Genomic DNA, 13,734 nt, shown 5'->3' with positions numbered 1-13,734 from the left:
TAAAGACTTTCAAAGACTAACACTAATGATCATAGAACAATTCTCTAAGGTTACTTTATTTATATATAACGAGTGGTGCTTTCTCTTAAACCCAAACCCAACTCCAAATAGGAACAAAAAATCGAATCCAATTTCAAATAGGATTGGAAATCAAAAGAGAATAGGATTAGGCCGTTAGGTTTTTGGCTGGACAACATGAGCATGAGTCCAACAAATCATAAGGGGTTTGAGAGTCTTGTTTAGGTGGAGGATTTGTGAAACAAATATGTGTTGTCACTTGTGTGTGCCTCTTTGTGAGGTTGTTCTCTCGATAGCTTGTACTCTTTTTTTTTATAGTAGATTGCTCATCTCCGCCTATGGACGTAGGTCATTGACTAAATCACGTTAAATATTTGTGTCTCTTTTGATATATTTCTCTTTTGTTATCTGATTTATCGTCGTTGAAGGTTTGCTTTACTAGCTTTCACATGGATCTGATTATTTCGATCCCTAACAAGTGGTATCAAAGCTAGGTTCAAGACAAGTTCATCAAGACGTGTTTAGTTCTAGCCGCAGTCTATTTGACGGTAATCATATTTTTGTCTGAAAAATTTGATCGGAGTGTCATGCACGTTGAGACAAACTTTATGGTAGAGATTTGAAGATGCGACCTATTGAAGATTATGCCAAGAAGGTGAATCAAGTTTATTTTATCAGAAAATTTAAGCCAAAAATAAAAATTATTAGGTGTTTGTCCTTATTTTCTCACCATATATATTTGGTCCCAAGTAAAGTATTTCAGTTTATTTAAGCAGTTAAGTTTTCCAAAACCAAGAAATATTGGTTCTTGTAGAAGTAGTAAATGTTAGGTGGGTCAGTTTGAATTGCATACGCAGATTTTGTAACAAGACATGTCCCTTCTTTCTTTAATAATATTTAGAAACAATCTTACTACTTTTAAAAGTTCATTTATCTGATTTTTAAATAGATATTTATATTGACTTGTACATTCAACTAAATTGGTCAATTCACTTTGAAAAGGGAATCTTGCGTAGCAAATTAGGACGAAGGGGGAAATAGTGATTGACATAGGAGTAAGCATTTTTTATAAATGATAACTGGAATTACGTTGATTTCCTCTCCTTACTGCTACTTTCTTTTATATTTTCTTATAACATCTACATCCTCTGTCAATTTTATGGTTAACGTGTTAATTATTGATGTTCTCGAATTGTATTAAGAGAAGTTGAAACTAATGGAGATTTCTGAATTGTTATGTTAATACTACGGGGGAGGTTAGTGTAAGATATTTGCAACATTATGTCAAAAAATGAGCGAGGTTAGCGTAACAATACTCTTTTCTGTTTTGGCCCGTCGAAAAAATTAGTAGCACATTTTTTATTTTTAAAAGTTCTTTAACATTTGTTTACCTTGAAAATGGTAATAACAATTAGATTTGATTTTGTTGTTCTAAAAATATGTCATCTATTTTTATGCTAGTTGTTAGACAATAAATGCTAAGTGAAAGATTAGAAAGAATAAGACAATAGCTTGTAGATAGTATAATAATCAAACCGAATGGCTGGAAATCAGGACCTCGAGCTTGTGTGTACGGGGCCTCGAGGTCGAGTCGGATGCCCGGCTAAGGGCGGTCGATGGAGGATTAATAGTTATGATAAATTCAATGGCGGCTCTTTATAACCAATAATGAGCAATAAATGAAGAACAATAAATAGAACACAACAAATGAAGCAATAAATGTAAGTAATGAGATCAAGAAAATATGTGAAGTTAGGAAGCAGAGAGAATGTTCTTGTATATTCAGTATTGAGTATCAGATCCCCTTTACAAAATGACAAGGATCTCCTTTATATATGAGAGGGAATCCTAACATAATACAAATGCATTTATTACAAAGATATGGGGCTGATACAACCATTTAATGCCATGATACGGGTTTGGACTAGCCTGATAGACTTTGTCAGCTCTAGTCACGTGCCTTAGGAACCTCACATCGATCCACCACAGTCGCTGATTTACACTGCCTCGAGGCCGATCGTTGTTTCCGCTGCCTCGAAGTCGATCACTGAGAACCCTCAAAGTCGATCACTGGGAACCCTCAGGGTCGGAGCCCCGAGTTGAGCTTTGAGCCTTCCGGGGGCAGCCTCTATGAGGCGCCATGATGATCGTAAAATCGAACCGCCGATTTTTATCGTATACAGATAGTCCCCGCGTTTCCTTGAATAAAATGATAGGAAACGGTTTTGAACTCCTACCCTTAGGCACTATCATCATGATGTCAGCCTATCAGAGCATTAAATGCCATAACTCAAAAAGCTACGCAAGGGTCGCTGTCAACACGACTATCGAGAAGCACACGAATCGCTGTTGGTTCGTCCTTTCCGCTGCCCATATGGCTTCTATAAATACCTCAATCATTTAATGATTCACACTTTTACAACATCTTCAAACTTTCAGAGCCAAGGCCATCCCCTTCCACATTCTTCCTTCTTCCTTTCTTGGTTCCTCACTTGTTTTCTCATAAAGGCCTTTCCACCACCATGATTAGAACCTCTAAATTAAAACAATGGCTCGAAAAGAGGACGCTGCCTCTTTGTCTCGAATATCCAAGGGCAAACCCAAAGTGGCACACACCGTTGAACAGAGTACATCTACCGAGTTCGATACTGTGAACGATTTTTCTATCGAGAGACCCTAATATATGGCGGGCCGATATGAACACGTGTCCCGATATATTAGCGTCGTGACTAATATACAAAAAGTGAGGGGCGACTGTCGATGGGAGAGGACAATGCTGGTTGAGATTCCCAGTTCTAATGAGAGCATAAGAGATCACAAGGCTGGCTTTCTTCATGTATATACATACCCATTCACTTTGGGCCCCGTCGATTCTTCAAAACCTTCTTTTCCGGCGATAGATCCGGTTATTCTCAACTTCTGCCATAAGTATAAAATGACGCTTGGCCAGGCTATTCTATTTGTACAGATAGGGTGATCCATCTTTCTGGAGAATAGTCTATATGCTCCAATATTTCTCCAGCAAGGTCGTGGGCATGACTTTCACCCTTGACCATTTGATTAGACTATATAGCCCTCATCTCTTTCAAGGTCTGATCAAGCTTTACCCTCAATACACAAAGCCATTTTTCTCGAGCATTGATGAGAATAAGGATCGAGGGTGGATGAGCAGGTTTGTCCGAGTGAGGACGTCGGACATCATCCCGGCCGAAAGGATGCCATTCCCGGAGGAGTGGAATATGGAGCATAAGTACCTCTCCCTCGAACATACTTTACTGTCTTCTTATCTTTTTCTCAAAAAATGATCTCCCCTTCGTTTACGCAGCTACCATTTGGTATCCTGAAGCGGTCCAGGACCTGTCCGGGTGGATTAGGCAATTGGATACTTCGTTCCCTTATTTCAAGCGTTCTTGGCCCGACTTGGCTAAAATGCGATGGCCGGCCAAGAATCACGGTGAGCCTTTTTGTTGTCACCTCTACCATGTTTCAATTATCTCTTTCGTGTCTATAATCTTTGATTATTATGCTTGTGCAGGCCTTGGCGATGAAGTGCTGATGAGACCGCCTTTCGATAGCGAGGAAGAGGCCCCGAAGCCTGATAAGCTCAAGAAGAGGAAGAAAAAGGCGGATGTTGAATCTCTTATGGAAAAGAATCCAAAATCACCCAGGCCTCGAGCTACTGCCAAGGTCTCGGCTTCAGCTTCTGGAGCAAGTCCCAGTACTGGGGATGAAGACGACAATGATGATGAGTACAGTTTGGTATAAAGGGCAAGGTGAGGCACGGATACCCCGCAGGTGGCTGGGCTAAAGGTCGTTGAATCGGGAACGGTAGATTCGGCTCGAGCCCATGTTGTGGAGGCCCTCGAGGAGGGTGTGGATACGGTCCCGGAATCCCTGACCGGACATGATACAGTCCCTGTCGAGGAAACCATTACTGCCATCTCCAAAGGGTCTGGGCCCGGAGCTCTTCGGGGACATGATTTGCCCTTCGGCGACATCGATGCCCTTGGTGGCCTTAATTTGGGTACTCGATTCTCACCTGGGGAATTCAGGGATGCACAGGACTCAAGGGTCACCAATGTGGGGGGACCTCATGAGGGGGGAGATGTGCTTGAAAACTTCCTTGATGGTGTCGGTGAAGACATTGATCTCTATGCTCCCAATGCTATCGAGGAGGCGGAGAGGCTCCAGCAGCAGGTGATAACCTTTTTATGTATACTTTTCGTGCTTTAAATATTTCTCCTCGTTTTTCTGACCTTTCTATTTTGTTGTAGGCCAAGAAAATATATGATCACGCTATCTCTAAGCTGCGATATGAGCTTATATACCATAAGAAAGAGGCCGAGGATCTCACCTCGGGACTAAAGGAGTTGGAGACCTCTTCTGCCCGAAAGGAGGAGGAGATGAGTGGGCTCGAGGCTGCAAGGAGTGTGCCGACAAAAAGATAAGCTTGACGAGCAGGTAATACTGTATTTGCGAACCTGCCCTTTGTCCTTGTAACTTGGCATTTTACCAACTTTCTTTTCCCTTGAAGGTCAGGCAAAAAAATGCCCTCGTAGAGCAACTTCGAGAGGAGGCAGTCACCAAGGATGCGGAGGCCCTCAATTTAAGAGGACAAAATGGGGACGTGACCTCGGACAGAGACCATCTGCGAACGGAGCTATCGTCGACCTGGGAGCTTCTGTAGAGTGCCAATGAGGAGGTTGCCGCAGTATCGTCAGCTAAGTCTGTGGTAGAAGAAAAGGCGTCGTCGTATAAGAATGATGCCACCACTGCGAATGAGAAAGCTCGAGAGATATTGGTGAAGGCCAAGCAGAAGCTGACTCGAGCCATTGCTTATGCTCGTGCGCAAGCGAGGAGGCAGGCTCTTGAGGAAGTGAGCGATAAGGGCGCCGATCTCTCGGCTGAGATCGAGGAAGCCCGAACCTTGGAGGAAATATCTACTCTATCGGCCACTTCAGACGATGGCTCCGACGATGATTCCGAGGGTAGTGGGGGTGAAGAGTAGACTTAGGTCATCTCTTTTTTCCTTTTTGTCCAAGAGTTTCTTAGGGGAAAAGCTTTGTAAATGCTCCCCTGTTGTAAATGTGTTTTTGGCAGTATAACAATTTTTCCGCTTCGAGTATTTCACATTCTATGTTTTAATATTTTTGCCTTTGAATTCTAATGTTGGCTCTTTGGGGCATGTACTTGGAGTAGTCGAGGCCTTTGAGATCGGGCACCATCTCAAAATTGGGCCGATAGTTTCTATAGGGTCGGTACCTACAATAGCTAAAATTCTCGGGGTCTGATGACTTCCGAGCGCTTGCAGAATAGTGTCATTTTTGTGGAATGGTTGCGAAGTGAGTGAGGTGGTCCCGCTGGCGCGCTTCCCAAAAAAATAATACTAACATGTATAGATTCCATTGGTTTCTAGAGTAGGCGAACAGTCGCCACCTGCTCTATATATGTACTTGTTTTCCCTTTATTTGAATATACTGCTATATTGAGCAACTATCTCCTTTATAGGGTTCTCCTTTCTTGTGCCAATTTCCCTTTACCTGAAAGCTTTTGCCTAAGTCTTCTTATTTCCCATTTCTTTGTTTTACCATAGCCATGGCTAGTGAACCCGCATCCGCTTGTCAAGAAGAGGAGGGTTCTTTCTTAGTTTCGCACTCGGTTGGTGGTACACCACCAGCGTCCGGTAAGCTAGCATCGAGGTGCTTTGTCTCGAAGAGGGACTTTTCGTTAGAGAAACCTCCCAATGTTCTGGGCCACTGGGAGCATGCGTCGAGGTTTATCTCCTCGATAGGGGAGGAACATCTCGAGGCAGTCAGAAAAGACTGCGGATGGGGAAGAGAGGTGGTGTTGTAGGTACCTTCCCCGGAGGAGAGCATTATGGCCCATGTCGAGGGGTTTTTGAACATATATACGTACCCTTTTACATTGGGCCCTCTCGATAGGGTCGTGCTCGAGTTTTGTAGAAGGTATTATGTCACCTTGGCACAGGCTCACCCATCCCTTTGGAAGATAGTGCTGATAATAAGGTCCTTTGCGGATAAGGCTGGGCTCGAATTCACCCTTAGTCATCTCGTTAGGTTATATCGACCTTTGCATTATCGGGGATTGGTTACTCTGCGACGTCGATCCACCCGGTCCCCTTCCATTAATGACAAAGAGGACGAGGACCGGGGGTGGATGAGCCGATTTGTTCGAGCACGAACAATCGATATTATTCCTGGAGAGTTTCTGCCGTCTTGTGAGAAATGGAATTTCATGCGTAAGTGGTACACTTGTGTTTTTATCGCATTGTCCATAGTGCAGGCGGGCTCCGTAAAGATGTTTTCCTTTTTATTTTCTTTAGTGATCCCTTGGCTGTCAAACAAGGTTCTTGAACTGGCCAAATAGTCTCGTAAGCTGGCAGCTTGCTCGACCTACGATTAATGCATATGGCGAGACCTGTCCAAGGGGATATGGGAGGCAAAACATCATGGTATGTGCTTAGTGGCTTGTTTTCTCAGAAAGGTACTTTCTTTTTAGCGCACTAACTCTGACGCCACAGGTGTTGGAGAATTTTTCGAGATGAGGCTGTGTCCCCTCGGGGAGGAGGAAAGATTGCCAACCTCGGGACTGAGGTTTGATAACAAACAGAAGGAGTCTTCGAAGGGCGAGGATACTCGCGGTAGGGTAAGCCCTACTCGGAGGGTGAAAAGACGCGTGTCGGCCGAACCTACAACCTCTAAATCCTCTATTTTTGGAAAATTATTCCTTTCTTGTCATCTCCCATTCCCTTCTAAAGTACTTCGAGGGATATTCGAGGCCAGGAGCTGAGCGAATCGAGTGGATCATCGGGCAACCGCACTCCTATCGGAGATAGTTTTATAGAGGTCGATGAGGCCAAGCCAGTAAATGTGTGCTCGACCTTTGACGAAGCTCAACGGCTTAGTTCCATGGTGAGTTTTGGTAGTGGGTACAAGCTTTTTTAGTTTCGTGCCTTCCCTTTCTTATTGAGCTCCCTTTTCACAGGCCTTTGACTCAAGTCCGAGCTACTTCATCGTGAAGCCAGGTTGCGGAAAGCTTTGGATGGGAAGAAATCCCTCGGGCTTCTTTGTAAGAAGAGGGGAGATGAGTTGGACCACCTATGGTACGAGGCAAATCGAAGTCGGAAATACGAGAACTATCTCGAAAGACAGTTAACCTTCATTTTGAGTCGATGTATGCTCCTCCTTGTGCTTTCGGAGATTAATATTCTGATATTCCAGTTGTAGTATAAAACGGAGGAAAGCTTTGGGGCGAAGTTGGTCGGGTTAAATATGAGTGTAACGAGCTAAAGGCTCAGATAGATGCCCAAGTTGTGGCCAACAGGAATGCTTTGGCCAAGGCTTCTTCCCTCGAAGTGCAACTCTAGAATGCTCGTGCAAACAGCTCGGTCCGAACGAGCATAATTGCGAGGCTCAAATGCGAACTTCTAAAGATGAAGGCCGAGATTGTAGATGTTCGGGCTGAAGAAGTGGAGATCCAAACCAAGGCTGATAAGAAAGTGGTCGTCTATTTGCAAGACGCTGCCGAGGATCGAGCTGAGCTGAGAGGGGCCCTTGACAAGGAGAGTAGGAGCAAAGAGTATGTTAGGTGTAAATCTCGGGCGGAAATCTTGAGGAGATCCATGCCAGGGGCTTCGATCTCTCGGAAGAGATAAAGCAGGTGAAGCCAGACAAGTATGACGCTAAGTTCCTTCTGTCTGATGCCAAAGATAGCGAGAAAGAGGCCGACAGGCCATAGTCCCCGAGGGAGATGCAGATTAGGCCTTTCTTTTTTGATTTTGTGTGTAGTGCTTTTAAAGAATATGAAGCTTTTATTTTTTCACATATACGTATATAAAAGGAAGCCTTGCGGTTTCCTTTTTTATACACTTCCCTTTCCTTTGATATTTGTTAGTCATTAGCAGATTGAACTGGTCTTCGAGTTAAAATGAACCCTTAGGTTTATAGTACGACCCTAGGGCTCGTTGGGCTGGCCCGTAGGCTCTTACGCATTTGGTCGGTACGACCTTTTAGTATAAGCCTGCGTTTAAGCTCTTATGCTTTTGCTCTTAGGCATATTCAGTTAACTATTTCGGGTTTAGTCTCCAAATCGGGTCTCGACTCGAGCTTATTGACCCTTAAGTTTTTTGAATTTAAAGCTACGCGTTGGGTTGGTACGACCTTTTATATGGGCTGGTGGTAGTGGCTCTTATGCATTGGGTTAGTATGACCCTTTATATGGGCTGGCGACAATGGCTCTTATGCATTGGGTCGGTATGACCCTTTATATGGGCTGACAACAGTGGCTCTTACGCATCGGGTCCGTATGACCTCTAATATAGGCTTTATTTTTCCCTCGTTAAGGACTTTTTGAATTTGTGTTTGCCTGACTCTTTGACGGTTCAATGAAAACCTCGATTGTGAGCCATTATATGGTGATAGACGAGCACCTCGGGAGGTTTTGCTTGGTGGCTGAGTGTTTCGAAGCCTATAGTTTGGAGCTGACATGTCGAGGGTAGCCGGTTTAACCGGTTCTTTTCAAAGTACTTTCAAAGTAATTGAAAGCTTGTGATTTTATACCAACGGTCGGGAGTCCCCGAGTCGCGTTAGTTTGGCTGGTACAGCCTTGTGACCGTAGTCATTGTGTTTGGCCAGAGCCTTTCAGTCCCCGAGTGAATTAGTTTTGGCGTCTATATCGAGGGTATGCCTTTTTAGGGGTCTTACAAGTTCGAATATATAGCCTTAACTTTAAGGTTGCGATAATGCCTTTTCGTAGGGTCTTATAATTTTTACATGCCTTTGAGTTCTTATAGTTTTGGTTATTTGGTACAAGTATGGTTCATGCCTTGCTTGAGGTATTACAGTTTTTGGTGTTGCCTTATAAAGGTCTTACGGGGTCGGGGTTTCCCGTATGGAGTCTTATGACTTGGGCAGTCCCCGAGTCATTGAAAGTTTTCTTGGTTCTGGAGCCATTTTTTAGACTTTACGTTGCCTCATTGAGGGCTTACGAGCTTGATGCTTCCGACCCAGGGGTCATACAGTTTCGAGTTTTTGACGCTAGTCCCCGAGTGATCGGGACGTTCTTGGCTTATGGAGCCATTTTTGTAACCTTGATGTTGCCTCATTGAGGGCTTACAAGTTCGAAGCTTTCGACCCGGGGGTCATACAACTTCAAGTTTTTGACGTCAGTCCTCGAGTGTTCGGGACATTTTTGGCTTTGGAGCCGTTTTTGTAAAAAATACCGAACTCCTTTGAAACACGAAATGCTTTGATGGAGGGGAAAGTATTCTTTGATTACTTGGTACAAGTATACACGTTTTTGCTGTCAAGGGCTCGGTTATTCTATACAGACACGGTTCGTTCGACCGTTTGGCCCGATACATCGTTTTCCTATCAAGACCCCATTTAGCACATCTTGGCTTCTCTAAAGAGGTGACCTTCCGGGGGGATGCCCCCTAGTATTCGAGGTTGATTGAAGAGAAGCCTTGAATACTTGTTGAGTATTCCTTAGCTAGAATATGAATGTTGCCTCGTTAAAAACCTTGCCGGTAAGACCCTTCTTGGGATAAAAACCCGGTCGAAGGAAAAGAATGCAACGTGTGCTTTCAGAACCAAAGGCCTTCAAGTTGGAAAGCGCATCGACTGTTTCAATTGGATACCTGCACACAGGTTAGTGTAAAATGTAACTAAAAAGAAAAGATGGTCATACCTTAGTGTTGACGGTGCTTCGGGCCTCGATATGTTTCAATCATTTGTTTTGAGGACACGGTACAGTCCTTTGCCTTGTTTGGTCGGGTGTAACCGAGAATATAGCTTGTTATTGCTATTTTATCGTTTGCTTATCCTTTGGATCCCTCGATGGTGGAGGTATTGGCGCCGATGCCACATTATGTACCGCAAACATCTCTTTTGCTGCGTGTTGTTCCCAGTAGACGGTTTTTATTCCGTTCTTTGTCGGAAATTTCATCATTTGATGGATGGTGGATGGTACTGCTCTCATGCCGTGTATCCATGGCCTTCCGAGCAATGCATTGTACCTCATGTATCCTTCCATGACATGGAATTTTCATTTTGGATAATGCCGACCACGTTGACCGGGAGGGTGATTCCCCCTTTTGTTGTCTCGCTCGCCATGTTTAACCCGTTGAGGACTCAAGAGGCGGACACGATTTGGTCAAGCAGTCTGAGCTACTCCACCATCCTCGACCTAATAATATTGGCCGAGCTACTTGGATCCACAAGTAAACGTTTAATTTGAAATGTATTTACAAGAAAAGCATTTACCAATGCGTCATTATGAGGCTGAGATAAGGTCTCGATGTCTTCGTCGCTGAAGGTGAGAGCGTCCTCGGGTATGTAACCTCAAGTTTGCTTTTCCCTGGTAATGGATATTTTTGTTCTCCTGATCATGGGTTCTTGCGGATCATCGATGCCTCCTAACATCACGTGGATGACATGTTGTGGCTCATCTGTCTCATTCTTCTTGGTCGCCTCTCTTTCCCGGAACTGATTCTTGGCTCGATCGCTAAGGAATTCTCGGAGGTGACCTTTGCTAAGTAGTCGGGCTACTTCTTCCCGGAGTTGTCGGCAGTCCTCGGTCCTGTGACCGTGTGTGTCGTGAAATTCACACACCAAGTTATGGTTCCTTTGCGAATGATCCGATTGTATAGGCCTTGGCCACCTGGCGTCTTTGATTTTACTGATGGCGAATATGATGTTCGAAATATCGACGTTGAAGTTGTATTCTGACAAGCGAGGTTCCTCAGTCGGCCCTGTGTGCCTGTCGAACCCAGCTCTGTTAATGAGTCTCCGAGGATTCTGGCCTTGATCCATCATTCGATCATTGCGGGGTATGTTGCGCCTTGGGTCATTTCTTCTATCTATAGTGTATGGTTGGTATCTTTCTTTGTTTGTCTTCGGCTCCTTTGCCGAAAGCCTGTTAGGATATACTGAGCCCGAGGGGGCTCCTAGTTGGTTGTCTTCGACCCTAATCTTTGATTGGTATCAGTTATGGACGTCCGACCAAGTAATGGCGGGATATTCAACTAAGTTCTTCTTCAGCTGCTTCAAATCTAGCGAGCTTCGCTCGTTCAAACCTTGAGTGAAGGCCTGCACTGCCCAGTCGTCGGAGACTGGTAGTAATTCAATTTGAAAGCGAGATACGAACTCTCGCAGCATCTCGTTCTCCCTTTGCTTGATTTTGAAGACGACAGATTTCCTTGTTGTTACCTTGATAGTACCAACATGTGCCTTTATAAAGGAATCTGCCAGCATGGCGAACGAATCTATCGAGTTTGGGGCTAGGTTGTGATACCACATCATCGCCCCTTTTGAAAGCGTCTCTCTAAACTTTTTCAATAGGATGGTATCGATCTCGTCGTTATTTAGGTCGTTGCCCTTTACCGCACAAGTGTAAGCAATGACGTGCTCATTGGGGTCCGAGGTTCCGTTGTACTTCGGAAGGTATGGCATTCTGAACTTCTTTGGATTGGGTTTTGGAGCCACTTTCCGTAGGAACGGCTTCTGTACGAACTTCTTCGAATCCACACTCTTTAGGATCGGGGGCGCGCCCGAAATTTGGTCGGCCCTGGAATTGTAGGTCTCTACCTTCTTGTCGTTGGCTTCTATCTTCTTCTCGCCCGAGTCGATCCTCTTTGTGAGGTCTTCGAGCATCTTTATGATAGCGGGGTAGGTTGCCGACCTGTTGTCGCTTGATCTTTCTAGTACCTGCTCGGCTTGGGGAGCCGTTTCCGGTGCTACCGTGCTGGGAGTTATCTGGTGGCTTTGCAGTTGAGCAATTGCCAGTTGTTGTGCCTACAACATTTCAAAAATAACATGAAGTCTAACCTACCGTTCTTCCATAGCTGGGTTTTCTGGACTTCTTGTTGATATCCTTGGTGTACGCTCATGTTAGTATGAGAGCTTATATCGACGTGTTGGGCATCGCGTGAGACCACATCCGCAGGGATTGGTTCCGTTGCGTCCTCAGAGTTTCGTGGTGGTGCACCAATACCTGGAACAGCTACACCATTTTCTCCATGGTCCTCAAGGCCATTATTTTCGCGTGCATTCACTGAGTTAGACATTCTGACCTAAAATCAAAGATTCTTGGACAAGAAAAGGCGTGAAAGATAACTTGTGTTATGTATTAAACCAGCAAAAAAACAATCACTATTATTTTTATCCCCACGGTGGGCGCCAAACTATTTACCTTGAAAATGGTAATAACAATTAGATTTGATTTTGTGGTTCTAAAAATATGTGATCTATTTTTATGCTAGTTGTTAGGCAATAGATGCTAAGTGAAAGATTAGAAAGAATAAGACAATAACTTATAGATAGTATAATAATCAAACAAAATGGCTGGGAATCGGGGCCTCGAGCTTGTGTGCATGGGGCCATGAGGTCGAGTCGGATGCCCGACTAAGGGCGGTCGATGGAGGATTAACAGTTATGATAAATTCAATAGCGGCTCTTTATGACCAATAATGAGCAATAGATGAAGAACAATAAATAGAACACAACAAATGAAGCAATAAATGTAAGAAATGAGATCAAGAGAATATGCTAAGTTATGAAGCAGAGAGAATGTTCTTGTATATTCAGTATTGAGTATCAGATCCCCTTTACAAAATGACAAGGATGCCCTTTATATATGGGGGGGGGGGGGGGTCCCAACATTGTACAAATGCATTTATTACAAAGATATGGGGCTGGTACAACCATCTAATGCCATGATACGGGTTTGGACTAGCCTGATAGACTTTGTCAGCTCTAGTCACGTGCCTTGGGAACCTCACGTCGATCTACCGTAGTCGCTGATTTACACTGCCTCGAGGCCGATCGTTGTTTACACTACCTCGAAGTCGATCACTAAGAACTCTCAAGGTCGATCACTGGGAACCTTCGGGGTCGGAGCCTCGAGTTGAGCTTTGAGCCTTCCGAGGGCAGCCTCTACGAGACGCCTTGATGATCATAAAATTGAACTGCCGATTTTTACCGTATACAACTTTTGACTTTATTACGAGTTTTATAGCATGTTTGGCCAAGCTTCTAAAATCAGCTTATTTTGATAAATATTTTTCTCAAAAGTACTTTTAAAAAAGTATTTTTGTTGAAAAACAGTTTATATTTGGTTGATTAATTTGAAAAGCACTTTTGAACAGTAATTAGCGTTTGACCACATTTTTGAAAACTGCTTTTAAGTGTATTTTTTTTTTCAAAAGTACTTCTCAAAAAAGTACTTTTGGAATGAAGTTATTTTTTCTGCTTCTCAAAAACTGCTCATGTCTTTCTTACATTTCGCATATCTATTGTCGTAAAACACCAATGTAATGTGAAATTAGAAAAGTATTATGAAGCTTTTGAATAACAATCCACAAAAAAATAAAATAAATAAAGATAGAGGACTAGCTTTTGACAGACTTTTCATTTAAAAAAAGAAAAGAAAAAAGAATAGAGGATAGTTTTTTTACTCCCTCTATCTATTTATGTGTTATACTTTTCTTTTAGCATATCTTAAAAAATATGTCATATTTTCTTATTTAAAAATAATTAAACATAAATTGGGACGGAAGGAGTAGAACTAGGGGTGTCAATGGATATTTGAAAACCGACCAAACCGACCGAACCATACCGCACCGAACCAATTTTTAGGTTTCTTTTTAAGAAACCGTAGGTTTTTATATAAAATTATAACCGCACCGATAATTAAGGT

General features: G+C 43.5%; 1 protein-coding gene across 1 annotated transcript; it reads left to right on the top strand.

Annotated features, from left to right (window-relative positions):
* Window positions 1–2,566: 2,566 nt before the first annotated feature.
* LOC138868857 (uncharacterized) lies at window positions 2,567–5,026 on the top strand. Its single transcript, XM_070146430.1, has 6 exons — window positions 2,567–2,645; window positions 3,554–3,777; window positions 4,081–4,215; window positions 4,293–4,448; window positions 4,553–4,645; window positions 4,706–5,026. Exons 1-6 carry the CDS (start codon window positions 2,567–2,569, stop codon window positions 5,024–5,026), a joined length of 1,008 nt encoding a protein of 335 aa, XP_070002531.1.
* The last annotated feature ends 8,708 nt before the right edge of the window (window positions 5,027–13,734 follow it).

Source organism: Nicotiana sylvestris, chromosome 5 (assembly GCF_000393655.2).
Source record: "Nicotiana sylvestris chromosome 5, ASM39365v2, whole genome shotgun sequence".
In the NCBI taxonomy this organism is placed as follows: Eukaryota; Viridiplantae; Streptophyta; class Magnoliopsida; order Solanales; family Solanaceae; genus Nicotiana; species Nicotiana sylvestris.
The sequence above is the reverse complement of the archived record's forward strand: the minus strand, read 5'-3'. Positions and strand labels throughout refer to the sequence as shown.

Bases quoted from the DNA above. Each gene is read 5' to 3' on its own strand.
- LOC138868857 (XM_070146430.1), top strand. From the start codon at position 2,567: ATGGCTCGAAAAGAGGACGCTGCCTCTTTGTCTCGAATATCCAAGGGC. The intron at 3,778-4,080 runs GTATAAAGGGCA...AGGGATGCACAG, and splicing joins ATGATGATGAGTACAGTTTG to GACTCAAGGGTCACCAATGT. The intron at 4,449-4,552 runs GTGCCGACAAAA...TTTCCCTTGAAG, and splicing joins GGCTCGAGGCTGCAAGGAGT to GTCAGGCAAAAAAATGCCCT.